This window comes from Heterodontus francisci, chromosome 19, assembly GCF_036365525.1.
Source record: "Heterodontus francisci isolate sHetFra1 chromosome 19, sHetFra1.hap1, whole genome shotgun sequence".
Classification (NCBI taxonomy): Eukaryota; Metazoa; Chordata; class Chondrichthyes; order Heterodontiformes; family Heterodontidae; genus Heterodontus; species Heterodontus francisci.
Genome location: NC_090389.1, coordinates 55,355,470 through 55,377,102, shown reverse-complemented (window position 1 = coordinate 55,377,102; position 21,633 = coordinate 55,355,470). Strand labels below are relative to the sequence as shown.

The 21,633-nt window shown below is 42.5% G+C and overlaps 1 protein-coding gene across 3 annotated transcripts in view; it reads right to left on the bottom strand.

The window, feature by feature from the left end:
- dennd6aa (DENN/MADD domain containing 6Aa) overlaps positions 1 to 21,633 on the bottom strand; it is a 148,425-nt gene that overhangs the window by 17,349 nt on the left and 109,443 nt on the right. For all 3 annotated transcript variants that reach the window (XM_068051680.1, XM_068051679.1, XM_068051681.1), the window contains 5 exons: positions 20,898 to 20,960; positions 19,358 to 19,413; positions 7,923 to 8,045; positions 6,505 to 6,600; positions 6,277 to 6,371 (listed from right to left, as the gene is read on the bottom strand). In XM_068051680.1, the coding sequence (XP_067907781.1) occupies positions 6,277 to 6,371; positions 6,505 to 6,600; positions 7,923 to 8,045; positions 19,358 to 19,413; positions 20,898 to 20,960 (433 nt within the window). The remainder of the gene's footprint in view (positions 1 to 6,276; positions 6,372 to 6,504; positions 6,601 to 7,922; positions 8,046 to 19,357; positions 19,414 to 20,897; positions 20,961 to 21,633) is intronic.

Below are 21,633 nucleotides of genomic sequence, written 5' to 3'. Positions count from 1 at the left end.
TCTGCATCTAGAGACAGGTTACTGGTGATAGTTGAGCCTAGGTAGGTGAACTCTTGAACCACTTCCAGAGCGTGGTTGCCAATATTGATGGATGGAGCATTTCTGACGTCCTGCCCCATGATGTTCGTTTTCTTGAGGCTGATGGTTAGGCCAAATTCATTGCAGGCAGCCGCAAACCTGTCGATGAGACTCTGCAGGCACTCTTCAGTGTGAGATGTTAAAGCAGCATCGTCAGCAAAGAGGAGTTCCCTGATGAGGAGTTTCTGTACTTTGGACTTCGCGCTTAGACGGGCAACATTGAACAACCTGCCCCCTGATCTTGTGTGGAGGAAAATTCCTTTTTCAAAGGACTTGAACACATGTGAAAGCAGCAGGGAGAAGAAAACAGCATGGAGTGGGCTTCGCCATCAGAAATTCCTTGCTCAGCATGATAGAGCCTCCCTCAAATGGCTCGGAACGCATACTGTCCATCCGACTGCTCACCACCTCTGGTCCAGTACACCTACTCAGCATCTATGCTCCAACACTCTGCTCCCCACCTGAAACTAAAGATCAGTTCTACAAGGAACTCCATAACATCATTAGCAGCATCCCCAACACCGAACACCTATTCCTGCCGGGGGACTTTAATGCCAGGGTTGGGGCCGACCATGACTCATGGCCCTCCTGCCTTGGGTGCTATGGCGTTGGAAGGATGAATGAGAACGGGCAGAGACTGCTTCAGTTGTGTACCTAACATAACCTCTGCATCACCAACTCGTTCTTTCACACTAAACCCTGTCACCAAGTTTCATGGAGGCACCCAAGATCGCGTCGTTGGCACCAGCTAGACCTCACTGTCACAAGGCGAGCTGCCTTAAACATTGTTCAAATCACACACAGCTTCCACAGTGCGGACTGCGACACCGACCACTCCCTGGTGTGCAGCAAGGTTAGACTCAGACCAAAGAAGTTGCATCATTCCAAGCAGAAGGGCCACCCGTGCATCAACAAGAGCAGAATTTCTCACCCACAGCTGTTACAAAAATTTCTAAATTCACTTGTAACAGCCCTTCAAAACACTCCCGCAGGGGATGCTGAGACCAAGTGGGCCCACATCAGAGACGCCATCTATGAGTCAGCTTTGACCACCTACGGCAAAAGTGCGAAGAGAAATGCAGACTGGTTTCAATCTCATAATGAAGAGCTGGCACCTGTTCATAGCCGCTAAGCGCATTGCGCTGTTGAACTACAAGAAAGCCCCCAGCGAGTTAATATCCGTAGCACTTAAAGCAGCCAGAGGCACTGCACAAAGAACAGCCAGGCGTTGCGCAAACGACTACTGGCAACACCTATGCAGTCATATTCAGCTGGCCTCAGACACCGGAAACATCAGAGGAATGTATGATGGCATTAAGAGAGCTCTTGGGCCAACCATCAAGAAGATCGCCCCCCTCAAATCTAAATCAGGGGACATAATCACTGACCAACGCAAACAAATGGACCGCTGGGTTGAGCACGAACTAGAACTGTACTCCAGGGAGTTGTCACTGAGACTGTCCTCAATGCAGCCCAGCCTCTACCAGTCATGGATGAGCTGGACATACAGCCAACAAAATCGGAACTCAGTGATGCCATTGATTCTCTAGCCAGCGGAAAAGCCCCTGGGAAGGACAGCATTACCCCTGAAATAATCAAGAGTGCCAAGCCTGCTATACTCTCAGCACTACATGAACTGCTATGCCTGTGCTGGGATGAGGGAGCAGTACCTCAGGACATGCGCGATGCCAATATCATCACCCTCTATAAAAACAAAGGTGACCGCGGTGACAGCATCAACTACCGTGGAATCTCCCTGCTCAGCATAGTGGGGGAAGTCTTTGCTCGAGTCGCTGTAAACAGGCTCCAGAAGCTGGCCGAGCGCGTCTACCCTGAGGCACAGTGTGGCTTTCGTGCAGAGAGATCGACCGTTGACATGCTATTCTCCCTTCGTCAGATACAGGAGAAATGCCGCGAACAACAGATGCCCCTCTACATTTCTTTCATTGATCTCACCAAAGCCTTTGACTTCGTCAGCAGACGTGGTCTCTTCAGACTACTAGAAAAGATTGGATGCCCACCAAAGCTACTAAATATCATCACCTCATTCCATGACAATATGAAAGGCACAATTCAACATGGTGGCTCCTCATCAGACCCCTTTCCTATCCTGAGTGCTGTGAAACAGGGCTGTGTTCTCCAGTCCACTACACTGCACTAAAACCCTTTCCATTGTCTGGGGCTGTGTGCAGGCAGTAAATGTGCTCCAGTCCCTGTTGTAACTGGCTCTGAAAACATTTCCATTGTCTGGGGCACTACATGTGCTCCAGTCCTTGTTGCAAGTTGCTCTGAAAACATTTCCATTATCTGGGGCACTGCATGTGCTCCAGTCCACTGCACTGCACTAAAATCCTTTCCATTGTCTGGGGCTGTGTGCAGGCTGTACATGTGTTCCAGTCCCTGTTGTAAGTTGCTCTGTTCCTGCACCCATCAGAGCAGTTCACATGGACACACAGCCACCTGTTCCTGCACCCATCAGAGCAGTGCACATGGACACACAGCCACCTGTTTTCCCATCCCCCCTTGAAACAACTATGCAGAGCCTTGTGAGACTCCGCAATTGCCAGCTGCTGCCTGTCAAGCAGAGAGGGCGTCCAAAGGGGTCAAGCACTTGGGGAACGTTCAGCAAGAAGAGACTGAGCACTAAAAGAAACAAGCATGCCGTGTCCAGTTGTAGCACGAAAGTGAATGCTCTTGCTGTGTACATAACTGGTGAGGTGGGAGTGCAGCCACACTGTTCTCCATCCTCAATGTTGCTTTAAGGCAAAGGTAGAAAGAAATGGAAGGTGATGCTGATAGTAGTAGGCAGGATTAAATGGGAGTGGATGGGAAGGCGCAGGAGTAGCATAACCACTAGCAGGGAACAGCTGGACTAAATGGCCTGCTTTATGTTCATAGTCCAAAAGAAATGTGCTTCTTTTTCCAGCACCCTCACATCATTCATGTTTTCCCTGAGAGCAGCATTGAACCATCACGAGATAGGGGCAGTAACATCATCCTGACTCCTACAGCTGACGTGGGTACTAAGTGATACATTGGCGGTGTTATCAGTACATGCCTATACTGAACATAAAGCATGCTCAACAGTAATTTCATTGGAGGGGGGAAGCTCTGACACTGATGTTCTTTCCTTATTTCTTTTCATGTAAAACATGCCCTTGAGAAAACAATCCTTGAGATTTGAGGTCAGCATTCAAGCAACGGAAGCAGTGCAGGAGAGGACGCAAGGATGTGCTGATTCCTGCATCTGAGGTGGGTAATAAGTGCTTCACTGGCGATGTTATCAATTGGTGCCTTCACTGCAGAACTTAAAAAGGTGTGCACAACAGTAATTTCAGTGGATGGAGGGAGGCAAGCTCTGATACTGATTTGCTTTATTTTTTTTCATGTGAAACATGCCGTTGAGAAAACAATCCTTGAGACTTAAGGTCAGCATTCAAGCAACAAAGGCAACTGGATCATGCTGCGGAGCTTGTCACGATGTGGAAAGGAACCTTGCATTTATGGATGAAATGGGAGCGCACATTGGGATGTGTTTGGGGAACATTCACCAAGAATAGACTGAGCTCAGACTCTTGTGACTTTGCCTTCTTCACATGGACAATACAGTAGTGGAATAGAGAGCCACACGTTCATTCACCACAAGGCTTTCCAGGAACAATCTTTTTAGTTCTGCATAGCAGAGACTCGGCCTGTCTGTCTCACGGGAATGCTGGCAACACAACACTCATGTATCCATGCAGAGCAGTGCCTCGAATACTTCACGTACTTAATAACATTTCTCAATAATTAAACCTGGAATTGTTGAGGTTTTTGATGCTATTTTCCTGACTTTGCAACTGCACTTCAGATATTCAACTGTGGTGTGGTCCTTGTTGCATTCACGATCCTGCTGCTGGCTGGGTGCAGTCCCAGCAGTGGCCACAGCTCCTGGCGGCGCTGCTAGGACTAAGAGCTGCCGGCCCGCTGATTGGCCAGCAGCTCTCGGAGGTGGGACTTCCTGCCTCAGAGAGGTAGAATCCCGCCCAAGTCCAATTAAGGGCCTGGAGAGCGTAAAATCCTGGCATGGCTCCCCAGGCCTGGTGGAGGCGGGCTCGCCACCGCCCCCCCCACCCCCCAACCCTTTGGCCGGTGGGTGGAGCCTTCCGCCCAACGTAAAATTCTGGCCTAAGAAGTTTTACTACATTAAAGGTACTGTATAAATATAAGTTACTGCTGTTGTTTAGACCTAATTTTGATCTGAAACGTTAACTAGCTATTCAGAGGGAAGATCATTTTATACATCTCAAATATTTCATGGTGCTGTGAGAAGATGGCTTCTTGTGACACCCGAGGGCCCAGGTGTCATTCCATTCCCTTCAACAATGGGTGCTTCACTTTCTATTCCCACACTGAAGGGGTAGTCTCACCTCCGGGCAGTAATGTTTGATGGATAGAGTTGTGTACCAAATTCCACCTCTGGGTCTTCCAGACGACGAGTTCACAGAGAACTCTGTCTGTCTCTCACAGGCACACAGTAGTCTGTGTTTTTGAGCAGCAGCCAGTGAATTAAAACTCTGGACTAACTTAGATTTGAATGTTTAAGCTGAAAAAGGGGAACCCATGTTTAGAGTGGTGGTACGCAGTGTCTTTATTGTTTTCCACAACTGCGGAGTGTGTGGTAATTGATTTTCTCACTGTGTAAACTGAATACAGTTTATGCATGTATTTTATATAAATAAATCAATTTTTGTTCCGAAACTGTGCCTCGTCTCAATAGAGTGCTTTTCAATGCATCTTTGTAAAAGAGGAAAATTCATGTGGTGTATATCTAACATTTCAGTATCGAATTTACAGAGCAAGACTTTTCAGTTATGACCTCTGGGTGGATAATGGGCAGGAACAGGTGGAGTCCGGATTGTAGTGAATAAGGGTCCACAAAGGCCATGAACCCAGGAAATATAAAAACCTGAACGTTGTGACATCAGCACCTACAAAAACCTGAGCTTCTGATCTATATGGCTCAGTACAACAGGTGGTGCTTTTATTCACAAGACAATTGGAATAATTTTTCCTTACCCGACCATGCTTTCATAAAAATAAATTAAAATGGGACGGTATGAGTGATTTTTTTTAATGCAAGGTGGATACAAGTACTATATGCTACTTTTCCCACTGATCAATACACCCATAATTTAAAAAAAAATTAATGTCACAGTTTTAAATTGTTCTTCCCTATTTGCCAAACATAGATGGGCAGGTTTGAGCTACTGGAGAAGCCCCAAATTATAAAAGATGAAGCTTGTAATCAGTTTCTTTAGAAGGGTTGGGAGGTGTAATGCGTATCTTGCAACCTTTTTGTGCAAGAACCTTTGATAACTTTTCCTATTTTCATATTTATCAGAAAAAAAAATTAAATATGCTCTTCAATTCAGCTCAGTTCCAGAAGAATAAAATCATGCATTATCCCATTCAGTACCAACTTCTCTGCAATTTCTCATGGAGAATCTAAAATCTTATGGCATAATTAAAAATAGAAGTTACTATCACTTACAGATTTAAATAAAGTAAAATTGGTACACTTTGCACAGTTCACTACCCCTCCCACCATCCCCCCCCAACACCATACATATAATCTGTAGTTTTAAATATTTTAATCATTTAGTTTGAAATAGCAATAGCATAGCTTTAAGGAATGCACTGTACCCAAATGGCATCACAATGTACCAATGAGGCTGGGGGGGTCAGGATGCACATCTCAACTACATCACTGCAGGGAAGCATCAAACAATGGCCAACTGTTTCTCCAATGGGTGATGGGAGAAGGCAGGAAGAGGAAAGAAGAAACATAGTTTTCGAAGAACCTGTACTATGGAGTGGTGAAATACAACTCTAAGCCTGGGAATCTCCCACAATTTTGATCTACCAGACACAGCCTGCAATCTTCCAGTGGCCAATTTCACGGTGACATTGGCAGATGCACGGGAACAAATTACCTGGCCACCCATTATCTCAGCTGTGGCAATGGGAGACCCAAGTGTGGAAACAGGAGGAAAATGAGGAGAAGTATCATCTTCATCCAAAGCAAGACTGAATGATTAGGGAAATGTAAAAAAAAAGAATGAAAATACAAACTGTTTTAAATGAAAGTCATGTCAACATTGAGGAAATTATTTCTGAATGGAGATAGTCAAAATAAGAAAATACCATCAAATTTACCTGCTGGCTTCATGTCCCCTATTCGGATAATGTGAGGCCAGTGTTGTAATGTTTTGGCAAAGAAAGGATTGGTCACTCCAAGAATGACAGATGGTCTACATAACAGGAAAGAGCAAAGAAACAAAAGATTTTTTAATATCACAAAAGCATGAAGTTATGCAAGTCATTAGCATTAAATATTCAAATATATGTGAAAAAACTGTGAAATGTACAGGAAGTTGCACTCACGGGGCCTGTGTTCGGGTGGTGTATTCTTTGAATTCGCTGTCATGGATCGTAAAGTACGGCCTGAAATCACTGCAATATTTCAATGGTGAAACACAACTGTGGATAGATAAAAAAAGACAACCAAGTGAACTATGTAGAAGCACCGGACCATTTTACATGAAGCGCTTTTCACTGTAACATCACTGTACATAACTGCAGGAATATAAACAAAGGAACTGCTTCTGTTACTGAAATTTCAACAAACTGTTGATCATTACTGGACAGCAGTTCAATAACTACAAACTAACCTGTGGTAGGTCAGAATTAAACATTTCTGCAGTACTTTAAATAGATTTTCAAAAAAATTAAGTGGAAACCAGAAGAAATTTTCTTTTTCATAAGCATTAAAAACAAAGTTCATCTAACTGAAGAGAATGCAAACATGGTTTATGAGGAATTGTAAATTTTCTAGTGCGTGTGCTACTTTTGTACAAGGGCAACAAACGTGGCTTTGCCAGTGATGCCCACGTCCCAGGAAATAATTTTAAAAAAAAATTAGTGTCACAGTTTTAAATTGTTCTTCCCTCTTTGCCAAACATAATTGATGAATGATTCCTTAGATGGGCAGGTTTGAGCCACTGGAGAAGCCCCAAATTATAAAAGATGAAGCTTGTAATCAGTTTCTTTAGAAGGGTTGGGAGGTGTAATGCGTATCTTGCAACCTTTTTGTGCAAGAACCTTTGATAACTTTTCCTATTTATCAGAAAAAAAAATTAAATATGCTCTTCAATTCAGCTCAGTTCCAGAAGAATAAAATCATGCATTATCCCATTCAGTACCAACTTCTCTGCAATTGCTCATGGAGAATCTAAAATCTTATGGCATAATTAAAAATAGAAGTTACTATCACTTACAGATTTAAATAAAGTAAAATTGGTACACTTTGCACAGTTCACTACCCCTCCCACCATCCCCCCCCAACACCATACACATATAACAGAAGAGCCTGACTGAACTGAGCAGACTTATTACAGTAAGATTTGCCATAGTTGTTTGAAATAGCGCTTGGAAAGTTTAAATTTCCTAGTTGCATCATAAATTCTGCATGATGAGATTTTACTCTTAATTTAAATTAAAATTTCATGTTACACAACCATCTACTGCAATGCATGTAATTAACATTTTTACTGCACTTTCATAACACACATGTACCAGTACTAAGATTTTTTTCTTCTTAATGTGATATAGTTTAACATATTTGATTTAAGGCGCTTTTTAAAATAAAAATTTACTGCCTCCTGTCGGGAACAATACAAAATTTGTATGGCAGCGACAGTCATAGATTATCTGTTAAGTGTATTGAAAAGATACAACAGTACATTACCATCAAGGGCTGATATATTATCTGTAGGGTTTTATCTACAAAAATATTGCTTTACCAAACCAAGGCCAGAACGGTTTCTGATGACTCAGCAGGTGAAGGTGCCATAACAACAAGAGGTTCCCCGAGTAACACAAGCTCCCACAGCATCTGAATGTGGAAGAAGATTGGACAAAAACATCTGCAAACGAAAGTTAAAAATCATTATGACAGTGTGTGGTGTTAACCTCGTCATAATACTTAGAGTTTGATCCAGAGACAATCTGGTACTCAGTGCATTAAGTGTACCAAGAAAGAGATCTAAGCCAGACTTGGGAGAAGCATGGAGTTGAAGCAAGACATTTCTGTTGAATAAGAAAAGTGAAACTGAAGGGAAAGCTTCTCCAGACCACTGTCATGCACCTTCCTATGGATATTGCAAGAGAATAACTAGCAAACACAAGAAAAACAGAAAACAAAATTGAAAAAAGGCAATTTTTGGGACATGAGGGAAAAGAGCAAGAGAGAAATAGGATCAGTGACTGATTTTTGCCTTTCCCAGTTCAGATAGACTGACTAATTGTGCCAATGCCATCACAATCTTGACTCAGTTCAGTAAACTCAATACAGCCCAAGGATTAGACTCTTCCCTCCTTCATACGGTTCAGATCTATACCACAAGCTGCCTTTACTCACTGTGCCATCAGTCAATTGTGATTTTTTTTTTTACAAACAATTACCTCTCTCATTATTCAGTCTTTGTTTGCTTACCAGGTACACTTGGATTATTTTCTAGCTATGGGATATTGGTGCACTGGACTTGGTTATTTCCTACATGACAATAATGTCTACAACTCAAAAAATAATCTCCATTGGCCAGAAAGCATTTTGAGATGTTCTGAGGTTGTGAAAGGAACTATATAAAAGCACGTCTTTCTTTCTTAAAATTATTTCATGGCTCTATGCAACTCCTAAACAAGGTTACCTCTTCACATTTAGTCAAGTTTACAAAATACAAAAATAACTTAAGCAGAAGTTTTTCCTTCCTCTAGAATCAGAATAAGATACTTGCTTACAACACTTGTCCTGTCTTTGACATACAACACAAAAGAAAACTGGTTCATAAATTCTGATATAACCTTTCTTTTCATTAAGCAAACTCTGAAGTGGGATCACTCCTGTTTTTTTTAAATAAAAGACCATATAAGGAAGTGGAAATAGAAATGGATAATTATTCAACAATAATCATTTGAAAGGATTTGTAAGTGTCTATAAAAGTTTTATCAACCTTTAATGGAACATAGAAGCAAAAATGACAAAAACCAGCAGACCAGTCTGCAGCCATTGCCAAACAGACTGGCATCAGCTGCAGCTATCAAGAAGATCTTGACTATCCCAATAGGAAACAGAGATGTGAAGGAGCAGGAAATAACAAAAACAAAAAAAAGAGAAAACTATGCACACAAAAAAAACGCAAGGATTTAAAGACTTTTATATAATCAATCTGCTACATTAAAATTGCCACTAGGATATCGGTCTATAGCATAACTGAAATATAAATACATCAATTTTCTAGTTTAAAATGGAGTTTGGTTACAATTACAGTTATATTACAAAAGATAAAGTGCAAGATATATCTTATCTTCTATTTCATTTGTTTAACAATTACTGACTTCTGATTAGATTTTCCATAGATGGATTTGTGGGAGTATTTCAACTAAGTAACAAGCAAGGTGGATAACGGGAAACCTGTAGATGTGGTATACTTGGATTTCCAAAAGGCATTTGTTCAGGAGCCACTTCAAAGGTTATTACACAAGAGTACATGGATAAAGGACTGGTTAGCTAACAGGAAGCACAGAGTGGGAATGAATGGGTCTTTTTCAGGTTGGCAAGCTGTAACTAGTGGAGTGGCAAAGGGATCAGTGCTGGATCCTCAACTATTTACAATTTATGTCAATGACTTGGATGAAGGGACTGTATGTATGGTAGCTAAATTTGCCGATGACACTAAGATAGGTAGGAAAGTAAGTTGTCAAGAGGAGGTAAAATATTCTACAAAGGGATACAGATAGGTTAATTTGGCAGATGGAGTATAATGTGGGAAAATGTGAACTTGTCCACTTTGGCAGGAAGAATAGAAAAGCTGTATACTATGTAACTGGAGAAAGATTGCAGAACTTGGTGGTACAGAGGGATATGGGTGTCCCGGTACACGAATCACAAAAGATTAGTATGCAGGTACAGCAAGTGATTAGGAAGGCAATTGGAATGTTGGCGTTTATTGCAAGGGGAATAGAGTATAAAAGTAGGCAAGTTTTACTACAGCTGTACAGGACCTTGGTGAAACCACATCTGGAGTACTGTGTACAGTTTTGGTCTTATTTGAAAATGGATACAATTGCATTAGAAGCAGTTCAGGGAAGGTTTGCTCGACTAATTCCGAGGGTGAAGGGTTTATCTTATGAAGAAAGGTTGAACAGGTTGGGCCTATACCCACTGAAGTTTAGAAGAATGAGAGGTGATCTTATTGAAACATAGAAGATCCTGAGGGGACTTGATAGAGTGGATACCAGGAGGGTATTTCCTCTTGTGGGGAAGACTAGAACGAGGGGACACAGTTTAAGAATAAGAGGGCTCCCTTTTAAGACGGAGATGAGGAGAATTTTCTTTCCTGAAAGGGTCGTTTAGTCTGTGGAAGTCTTTTCCCCAGAAAGCAGTGGAGGCTGGGTCATTGAATTTATTCAAGACTGAGTAAGATAGATTTTTGATAGACAAGAAAATCAAGGGTTATGGGGCAGAGAGGAAAGTGGAGTTGAGACCACAACTAGACCAGCCATGATCTTATTGAATGGCGGAGCAGGCTCGAAGGGCCGAATGGCCTACTCCTGTTCTGAAGTCCGATGTTCCGAAGTCCGATGTTCCGAAGTCCGATGTTCCGAAGTCCGATGTTCCGAAGTCCGATGTTCCGAAGTTCCTAAGCCATGATTTACTCACAGCCTATATCCAAGTTAAATCCCCTTATGGTTTAACAACTGTTTGTTAGTTGAGGATTGAAAAATTCTTAAATCTACAAAGTTCTCAATTAACAAAAGTTTTCTTTTTACAAACTTTTAAACTAGTCTGGAGGGGGGAGGGGCCCAAAGTAGTAGTCTCTCCGATGAGATAGTTGAGACAAATGTAGAGGTTAAAGCAAGTAAGCCCAGTAGACAGGTCGGGCAGGGGCAGGTCTGGAAGCGTGGAAGGTCTGGTAGCTAAACTGCATTAACTTTAATGCAAGTCTTACAGGTAAGGCAGATGAACTCAGAGCATGGATCAGTACATGGGATTATGATATTATAGCTATTACGGAAATATGGTTGAGGGATGGGCAGGACTGGCAGCTCAATGTTCCGGGGTACCGATGCTTCCGGCATGACAGAGGTGGAGGTAAGAGAGGAGAGGGAATTGGAGGAGCATATATGTAGGGAAATCACAGATAGGTGTAGGAATTATAGGATTGTAATAGTAGGTGATTTTAACTTCCCTAATATTGACTGGGACTGCTTTAGTGCTAAGGGATCAGATGGGGAAGAATTTGTTAAGTGTGTCCAGGATAGTTTTCTGAAGCAGTATGTGGATGGCCCTACACCCAACCTCCTCTTAGGAAATGAGACTGGGCAGGTGGTTGATGTGTCAGTGGGGGAGCAGTGACCATAACTCTATTAGCTTCAAGATAGTTATGAAAAAGGATGGGACTGGTCCTCAGGTTGAAGTCCTAAATTGGGGGAAGGCTAATTTCGATGGCATCAGACAGGAACTCTCAAAAGTTGAATGGGAGAGGCTGTTTACAGGTAAAGGGACATCTGGCAAGTGGGAGACTTTTAAAAGTGAGATAGGAAGAGTTCAGGGCCAGCATGTTCCTGTTAGATGGAAGGGCAAGGCTGGCAAGTTTAGGGAACCTTGGTTGACGAGGGATATTGAGGGTTTGGTCTGGACAAAGAAGGAGGCATATGTCAGGTATAGGCAGCTGGGATCAAGCGAGTCCCTCGAGGAGTATAGGGGATGTAGGAGTACACTTAAGAAGGAAATTAGGAAGGCGAAAAGGGGCCATGAGATTTCCCTGGCAGATAAGATAAAGGAGAATCCTAAAAGATTCTATAAGTATTTTAAGAGTAAAAGGGTAGCTAGGGAGAGAGTGGGTCCCCTTAAGGATCAGTGTGGTAATCTATGTGTGGAGCCACGGGAAATGGGCGAGGTATTAAATGAATACTTTTCGTCTGTATTTACCGTGGAGGTGGTCATGGAAACTAGTGAGTTCAAGGGAGGGAACAGCGATATCCTGGAGCACATCAACATTACAAAGGAGGAGATGTTGGAGGTTTTGAAACACATTAAGGTGGATAAATCCCCAGGGCCTGACCAGATGTATCCTAGGATGCTATGGGAAGCAAGGGAGGAGATTGCTGGGGCCCTGGCAGAGATTTTTGTATCATCGTTAGCCACGGGTGAGGTACTGGAATACTGGAGGATAGCTAATGTTGTGCCTTTATTTAAGAAGGGCAGCTGGGATAAGCCAGGGAACTACAGGCCGGTGAGCCTTACATCAGTGGTGGGAAAGTTATTGGAAGGGATTCTGAGAGATAGGATTTATACGCATTTGGAAAGGCAAGGTCTGATTAGGGATAGTCAGCATGGCTGTGTGTGTGGGAAATCATGTCTCACGAATTTGATTGAGTTTTTCGAGGAGGTAACCAAGAGGATTGACTTGGGAAGGGCGATGGACGTTGTCTACATGGACTTTAGCAAGGCCTTTGACAAGGACCCGCATGGTAGGCTGGTCCAGAAGGTTCGAACACATGGGATCCAGGGTGAGCTAGCCAATTGGATACAAAATTGGGTTGGTGATAGGAGGCAGAGGGTGGTAACGGAGGGTTGTTTTTCAGATTGGAGGCCGGTGACCAGTGGTGTGCTGCAGGGATCGGTGCTGGGCCCGTTGTTGTTGGTCATATATATTAATAACTTGGATGTGAATGTAGGGGGCATGATTAATGAGTTTGCAGATGACACCAAAATCGGTGGTATAGTGGACAGTGAAGAAGGTTGTCTAAGGTTACAAAAAGGATACAGATAAACTGGGAAAGTGGGCAAGGGATTGGCAAATGGAATTTAACACAGACAAATGCGAAGTGATGCATTTTGGGAAGTTAAATCAGGGCAGGACATATACAGTGAATGGCAGGGAGTGTTGTTGAGCAAAGAGACCTTGGGGTGCAAATACATAGTTCCCTGAAAGTGGCAACACAGCTGGACAGGGTGGTGAAGGCGGCATATGGCATGCTTGTACTCAATGCCTCGGCCGATGAAGGCAAGAGTTGGTACGTCATGTTACAGTTGTACATAACGTTGGTTAGGCCGCATTTGGAGTACTGTGTGCAGTTCTGGTCGCCGCACTACAGGAAAGATGTGATTAAGCTAGAGAGGGTGCAGAAAAGATTCACAAGGATGTTGCTTGGTTTGGAGGGCTTGAGTTATAAAGAGAGATTGGATAGGCTGGGTCTGTTTTCCCTGGAGTGAAGGAGGCCGAGAGGGGACATGGTAGAGGTATATAGAATTATGAGAGGCATAGATAGGGTAGATAGCCAGAGTCTGTTTCCCATGGTAGGGGTGACTAAAACTAGAGGGCATAGATTTAAGGTGAGAAGGAGGAGGTTTAAAGGGGATCAAAGAGGTAAATTTTTCACACAAAGAATAGTAGGTATCTGGAATGAGCTGCCTGAGGAAGTGGTGGAGGCAGGAACAGTATCAACATTTAAGAGGCATCTGGACACGTACTTGAATGAGCAAGGCATAGAGGGATATGGAATTAATGCAAGCAGGTGGGATTAGTATGGATAGGCATTATGGTCGGCATGGACGCAATGGGCCAAAGGGCCTGTTTCTATGTATTACGACTCTATGACTATGACAAAAGATAGGTGAGTAAAGTTCTGGCAATTTAGCTGTAATTAAAAAGGTGGCTGTGGAACGATTATAGTTGCTACTTTATTCATAAAGAACATTTGGAAATATCCTGGATGCTATGCTGTAGATTCCAATTTTTTTGTATCATAATAGAGTCAGAGTCATTTATGGCACAGGAGGCCGCCATTTGGCCCATCAAGTCCATGCCAGCTCTCCAAGGAGCGTTGCATTTAGTCCCACTCCTCGGCTGGATCCCCATAGCCCTGCAAGTCTACTTCTCTCAGGTGGCCATCCAACTTCCTCTTGAAGTCATTGATCATCTTCGCTTCCAACACCCTTGTGGGCAGTGAGTTCCAGGTCATTACCACCTACTACGTCAAAAAGTGCTTCCTCATATTTCCCCTGCATCTTTTGTCCAAAACTTTCAATCTGTGTCCCCTTAGTCCTTGTACCATTAGTTAATGGGAACAGTTTTTCCTTGTCTAACTTATCTAAGCCTGTCATAATTTTGTATACTTCTATTAAATCTCCCTCAATCGCCTATGTTCTAAGGAGAACAAATCCAGTTTTTTCAACCTAACCTTTGTAAATAAAACCCTCCATCCCTGGAACCATTCTGATAAATCTCCTCTGCACCCTCTCAAGGACCCTCACGTCTTTCCTGAAGTGTGGTGACCAAAACTGGACACAATACTCCAGTTAGGGCCTAACCAGAGCTTTATAGAGGTTCAGCATAACTTCCCTGCTTGTGTACTCAATACCTCTGTGAAGTCCAAGATCCCATATGCTTTATTAACCACTCTCTCAATATGTCCTGCCACCTTCAAAGATTGATGCACATGCACCCTCAGGTCCCTCTGTTCCTGCACACTCTTTAGAATTGTGCCATTAAGTATACATTGCCTCTCCCTATTCCTTCTGCCAAAATGCATCACTTCACACTTGTCAGTATTGAATTCCATCTGCCACCTCTGTCCATTCTGCTAGCCTATCTATGTCCTGCTGCAGATGGTTCACATTATCCTCACTGTTTGCCACACCGAGTTTGGTGTCATCAGCAAACAGATTCTACTCTGTTATCCAAGTATTCCAAGATCCAAGTCATTTATATATAGCAAAATAAAGTGGTCCCACCACTGACCCTTGGGAAACACCACTGTCTACTATCCTCCAGTCTGAAATTTATTACAACCCACTGTTTTCTGTCCTTAAGCCAATTTTTAAAAATCTAATTGGACATGTGCAAATCCACTATCTTGGGCCAAATCTTTGGCTAAAATTAACTTTCTTTTGATTTGGAAACTGTATTATAAATACCTGATTGAAATAAACAAAGACTTTACTTTAATAAAAGCAAAGTACTGCAGATGCTGGAAATCTAAAAAATAAACAAGAAATGCTGGAAATACTCAGCAGGTCTGGCAGCATCTGTGGAGAGAGAAGCAGAGCTTCAGGTCAGTGACCCTTCATCAGACTTTATTTTGTTGTTGTGGGTGATACTCCTTTTCAGGGTTTTCTCCCATCCCTTACTGGTCTCCCTGCGAATATACCATTTGCGGCTAAGAGGGAGGACAGGTAGGTAAATGTATATTATGCTTCTGGCAATGCTATCTGAAATTTGCTTTAAGAAGGTAAGTAAGTGGATAATTCTCTATCTCTCATCCTCCTTCCCTGCAAGGAAACACTTTGCAATGTTTCCTATGTCAAAAAGCCAAGACTGAGATCTCAATATAGGTGTCAATGTGAGTGAAACACACATTAAAATCCACTTTCTTAAAGAATTCACAGGTTTTCATTTTAAAACAGGGTGAACCACCTTTCTGACTAGTTTTAGACAGACAAAACAAAAATTGTTATACAGATACACACGCAAACACACAAGCAGAACAGCCTATAATCTTCTTGTTCTGTTTACTACTCATTCAAAATTCAATCACACTCTATCCTTTGCATGTCAACTGTCTCACACATTTCTGTACCTCTTGACTTGCTCATCTGATTCTTTTCCTTTTTAAACGTAGCTTCAGTGCACCTAAAATTTTTACAATTAACACCAGCAGGAAAATTGAGCCCTGGAATTCAACATAATGTTTTAATCTCACTTCATCTAATATTAGACATTACCTATACAATTCCATCCTTCGTATCGCCAATTAATTTAATTAATTTCATTATGAAACATTTAAATAAATAGTCCAATTATTCATTTATTTACTTATCTTAATTCAACATAATAAAAAAAAAACTAATTGGTACATGATAAATTTGCATTCCACTGAATTGTGTCTTGTTTTTGCCTCAGTTTAGGTATTGCGTCCAGATGTATTGGTGGCAATTATCTTCTTACATACTGTTAGTAACAATTCAAAATATTAATCTCTTACAAAGTGCTACTTCCTTTGTGCTCGCTGACCTACATTGGCTCTTGGTCCAGCAGTGCCTCAATTTTAAAATTTTTATCCTTGTTCTCAAATCTTCCCCTCCACTGTTTCGTCCCTTCCTATCACTGCAGCCCTAAACCCTCTGAGATCTCTGCGCACCTCAAATTCTGGCCTCTTGCGCATGCCTGGCTGTCATCGCTCCACCATTGGTGGCTGTGCCTTCAGCTGCCTAGGCCCCAAGTGCTGAAGCGGTTGTCATCAAAATCACAAATGATATCCCATGTGACTGTGTCAAAGGCAAACCTAAACCTCCTTGTCCTGCTTACCTGTGTTCAGCCTTTGACATGTTTGACCACAATATCCTCCTCCAATGCCTGTCTACAGTCATTCAGCTGCACGTGCCTGGATCTGAATTTTATCAGCGTGCTGCGCTGCGCAGCGGCGTGCTGTGAATGCGGCGGCCTTCTGAAACGGAAGTTCCGCTGCACAGTCCCCGCGATATTACTCGCGGGGGCTGATTTAAATGGAGGGGGCGGAGCGTCCAACAACGATGACGTAGAGGGGGCAGCTGCAGTGTTCCCGGCAACACCGCACAGGTGCCATTTTTAAAGGGCTTCAAGCCCTTCAGGATATATTTAAATATTTAAAGGTGCTGGTGAGCTTAAAAACATCAACTTTTAACGTAACATTGAATCCCCTACCCCCCCCACTGAGTCCTAAACATATAATTTGACCTATCCTCCCCCGAAGTTCAGTATCTTTGACCCTCAACCCCTTCCCACCATCCCCACAAGGAATAGAAATAGTTTTCCCTGCTGCCCCACCTCCCCTCCACCCTGAAAATTTTATTCCTCCCCCTCCCCACCAGTGTCTCGCCTTGGAACGTCAACGGAGGTCCGAAGGTGTGCGAGTTGCAGTCGGTTGGCTGTAAAATCGTCATGCGACAGCCGGTGGCGGCAGATAAGTTGGCGGCACAGTGGCGCAGTGGTTAGCACCGCAGCCTCACAGCTCCAGGGACCCGGGTTCGATTCTGGGTACTGCTTGTGTGGAGTTTGCAAGTTCTCCCTGTGTCTGCGTGGGTTTTCTCCGGGTGCTCCGGTTTCCTCCCACAAGCCAAAAGACTTGCAGGTTGATAGGTAAATTGGCCATTATAAATTGTCACTAGTATAGGTAGGTGGTAGGGAAATATAGGGGCAGGTGGGGATGTTTGGTAGGAATATGGGATTAGTGTAGGATTAGTATAAATGGGTGGTTGATGTTCGGCACAGACTCGGTGGGCCGAAGGGCCTGTTTCAGTGCTGTATCTCTAATCTAATTTGCATGTAAATGTGGCTAATTTTAATGAAGGTCCTGCCGCCAATATGTGGCAGGACCTTCTCGGTGTCATGGGTCGTGGCAGGCCGCTCCCGCGAGCATTTTACGGGCCTCCCTGCCACAACTTACGGCATCGAGGGGCTGGTAAAATTCAGCCCCGGTTCCATTCTTATCTAACCAGTTGTAGCCAGAGAATAACCTACAATGACTTCTCTTCCCACTCCAGCACCATTACCTCTATTCTCCCCCAAGGATGTATCCTTGGTCCCCTCCTATTTCTTATCTACATGCATCGACAACGTCATCCAAAACAAAGCATCAGTTTCCACATGTATACTGGCAACACCCAGCTCTACCACACCACCACCTCTCGTGATCCCTCCACTGCCTCTAAATTGTCAGACTGCTGGTTAGATGTTCAGTACTGTATGAGCAGAATATTGTCCAACTAAATATTGGGATGCCAATGCCACCTTGTTCCCACTGTGCCATTAGAAAGACTGCCTATTTCACCTGTCTCAGTTCATTTGCTGCTGAAAGCCTCCTCCATGCCTTGGTTACCTCTAAACTTTACTCCAACGCACACCTGGCCAGCCTCCCATGATCTACCCTCTGTAAACTTGAGGTTATCCAAAGCTCTGCTGCCCATGTCCTAACTCGCACCAAGTCCCGTTCACCATCACCCCTGCTCTCACTGACCTACACTAGTTCTCGATTAAGTAACACCTTTATTTTAAAATTCTCAGCCTTGTTTTCAAATCCCTCCATAGCTTCGTCCCTCTCTATCTCTACAATCTCCTCCAGCCCTATAACTCTGAGATCTATGCTCCCCTAATTCTAGCTTCTTGAGCATTCCTGATTTTAATCCATCATTGGCAGCTCTGCCTTCAGTTGCAAAGGCCCTAAGCTCTGGAATTACCTTCCTAAAAGGAAGAGAGGGACGTTAAGCCCTTAAAATCTATCTTTTTGACCGCCTGCCCCCAATATCTTAAATGGCTCGATGCCACATTTTGTTTAATAACCACACCTGTGAAGTGTCTTGGGACATCTTACTATGTTAAAGACACCATATAAATTCAAGTTGTTGCTGTACACCTTCTCTAACAATTAGTCAAATTGATTTATATTCTAGTTCTTGCTTACGGAAGCATAAAGCATTTTCAATTTCATTATCGATTAGCTTTTCTGTATATCAAATCTGCATCTCTCTCACACACACACAGACACCATGTGGGTGTACCTATCCTACATGGATTGCTGCGGTTCTATTAAGCAGCTCACCACCACCTTCTCATGGACAATTAGGGATGGGCAATAAATGCTGGCTTAGCCAGTGACACCCACATCCTATGAACGAATACAAAAAACACACACACAAACCCAGTTTTTCTGCATAATATTGTGCAAAAATGTCATGAACAGCAGTTCTACAGCCTGGAATTGTTTTGGGAGTTGGTTAGGGAAAGAAACTTTCAGGGGATGGATACATAATGTCAAAGACACACATTCATGAAGTCATGGTTAAATTTGGAATGTTAAAGAGGCAACATGTGAAAGTCCTATGTCTCTGCTGGATGTGAATTCCATAATTTTCAGAGATTCTGTTCTCAGTGAAATATTGCCATGGAAAGGGCTAAATACACCATGTACTTGCTTTCTGCTTGTTTACATTACAGATATTTCAAGGTACTGAACTCAAAGTGACTAACAGGTGCAAAATCAGATACATGGCAACCACTCATTTTCATTATGCATAGTATTATGCTGTTGTGTATAATTCATTTGATGTTTTTGATCATAAAGTAGATATAAAGGGGCCTTTACTTCTTTTTAGAATTTGAATTCTCATTTATCAAATAAATACTGTAGTGTTTACCTGAACAGGTCTATTTCATGGATTGTAGGGAGTGCAAAAGAGACTTGTGAGTCAGTCTAAAAGAATCAAAAACAATAAAAATCATAATGATTAAAATTCAACACAGGTTCTGAATCCATACTATAAAAGAGTACGCAGAACACAACCTACTGACATGTGAGCTGTCCAGCATTAAATTTTTTACCCTTAACAATTTGCTAAAATAATGTGGTTTCAAATAAAAAATCACCGCAGTCTTGGTGAAATGCAGAATTTCTCAAAAGTAGTAAGTAATTTAATAATTTGGAACACTGATTATTTTGTGCACATCTATATCACATCACAGTAACTCAAACAGTAAACTTATAAGTGTGTTAAAGGCCTACAGTACTTTTTTTGAGAAACATGGCAAAACCAGAGATCTATGCATCATCACATGAGTATAAACTAGTGAAACAGATTGTGGCACAATGCTACCACTGGGTAGGAGGAGGTCACAACTTTCATATATCATAAAAAGTGATTTAATGCCATTCAGGATATTTAATTACTTATCCTAATTTATAAATGAGCAGCTCATCAATATAAACAAACTATATATGAATTAACAACTGTAAATGAACACTGTTGATACTCATCCTGTCTTCTGGACGTAACAATTTCAGTGGTATCTACATTATATTTGGCTTATGTGTGTAACAAAAAGAAACATTCCCCCAACGGTTCAGCCAATTTAGCTAACAATCAGAGAAGCCAAACATACCAGAAAGACCCCAGGTTTGATTCCTGATCTATGCTCAGTTTGATCATCTGTTAGAATGCGACAACTCATCTCAGTGCTTTGGGTTAGGAGGGAAAAGCAAACTGCCCATGGTTTATAAATGCTGTCCAATGGCACCTGCTCAAAATTTGCTGATGTGGATATCAGGGCAACAACAGGATTACGCATTGTTACGAAACCATTCCCAGTTGAATAACTTGATAACATCCACCATCAAGGCTCACAATTGGGAAAAGTACTGAAGTGCAGCAGGCACTCGTGGAATTACACCACACAGTTAATGGAGTAGAAATTAGTAGGCACTGTGCCCACTGCTAGACACAATTTAGCAGTCAGACTGCCTGCACCTAATCTGCACAGGCGTTGGTCCTACTGGTGCTGGAAGGCGGGATTTGATTGGGGGCTAGTTTTATCAGCTGGCGCCACCATGATAGGCTGAATGGCCTCTTTCTGTGCCGTAACTTTTTTATGGTTCTATGGTTCTAAATTGCAATTGGAACGGCTTTAAATGTTACCAGAAAGTAGGAGGGTGGCAAGAACTAGCCAGATTTTTCCACCTTCTAAAGTCAATTCACATCAACTATAAATGAGTTGATTTCACGAACAAGTGTGGAACTCTGAATGTAACTATAAGTATGGCATAAGGTGCCAAAAGTGCCACATCACTGACCTCAAAGTTTCCAAGTAGCATAATTAACGTACCTTCTACAGAAATCTAAGCTCTGCTATTATGAACAATATCAATATCCTACAATACCATATTCTTCAAATAGCCCTTACTTCATCTCCAGATTGTATTATCTGTGTTGCACCAGGTTTGTCTTGCCTAGTAGGAATCCTAACCTGTTAATCAGAAGGAAACATACAATTTTTTGATGAATGGATTATAGAACTACATAATTTATTTTATACTTAATGAAATGCTATTTCATTGTTAGCATTAGAATCTGTATTTATTTGACATACAAGTTTACAAAATTGAGTGACAGGAAAAAGAAAAATTTGGTCCATCAAGTCTGTCTAATATGCCTATATTACAATTAAGCATCATTATCTCCAATGTTTTCAACCTATCAGCAACCATGTAATGTCCTGGCAGAGGCCGGAACAAAGCTTGAATAAAATCCCTAGACCAATTTCGGGGAGCGGATGGTGGGGGGGAAGAATTCTGGGAAATTTCTCTCCATCTACCCACCTCCAAAGGCACTCAAAATGAGTTTCAGGAGACCACAGTGACTATGAATCACATCAAGACCTTTTAAACAAGTTATCAATCTCGTGGCTCTGCTCTTAATCTTTTTCAGGGCATCTGTATTACCCACCATAAGCGGTCACAAGACTGGGACACAATGGGTTGGATTTTGTAGTGCAGACGCGGGTCCCACCATCGGGACCAGAAGTGGTGCATGGCATGTCAGGGGCAGGTGCAGCTAGCCACATGCGATCCAGCAGCGGGCGGCCAATTAAGGGCCTCGAGGCTCAGGGCACGAGTAAATGCGTGGTTGGAGTCGGGGGG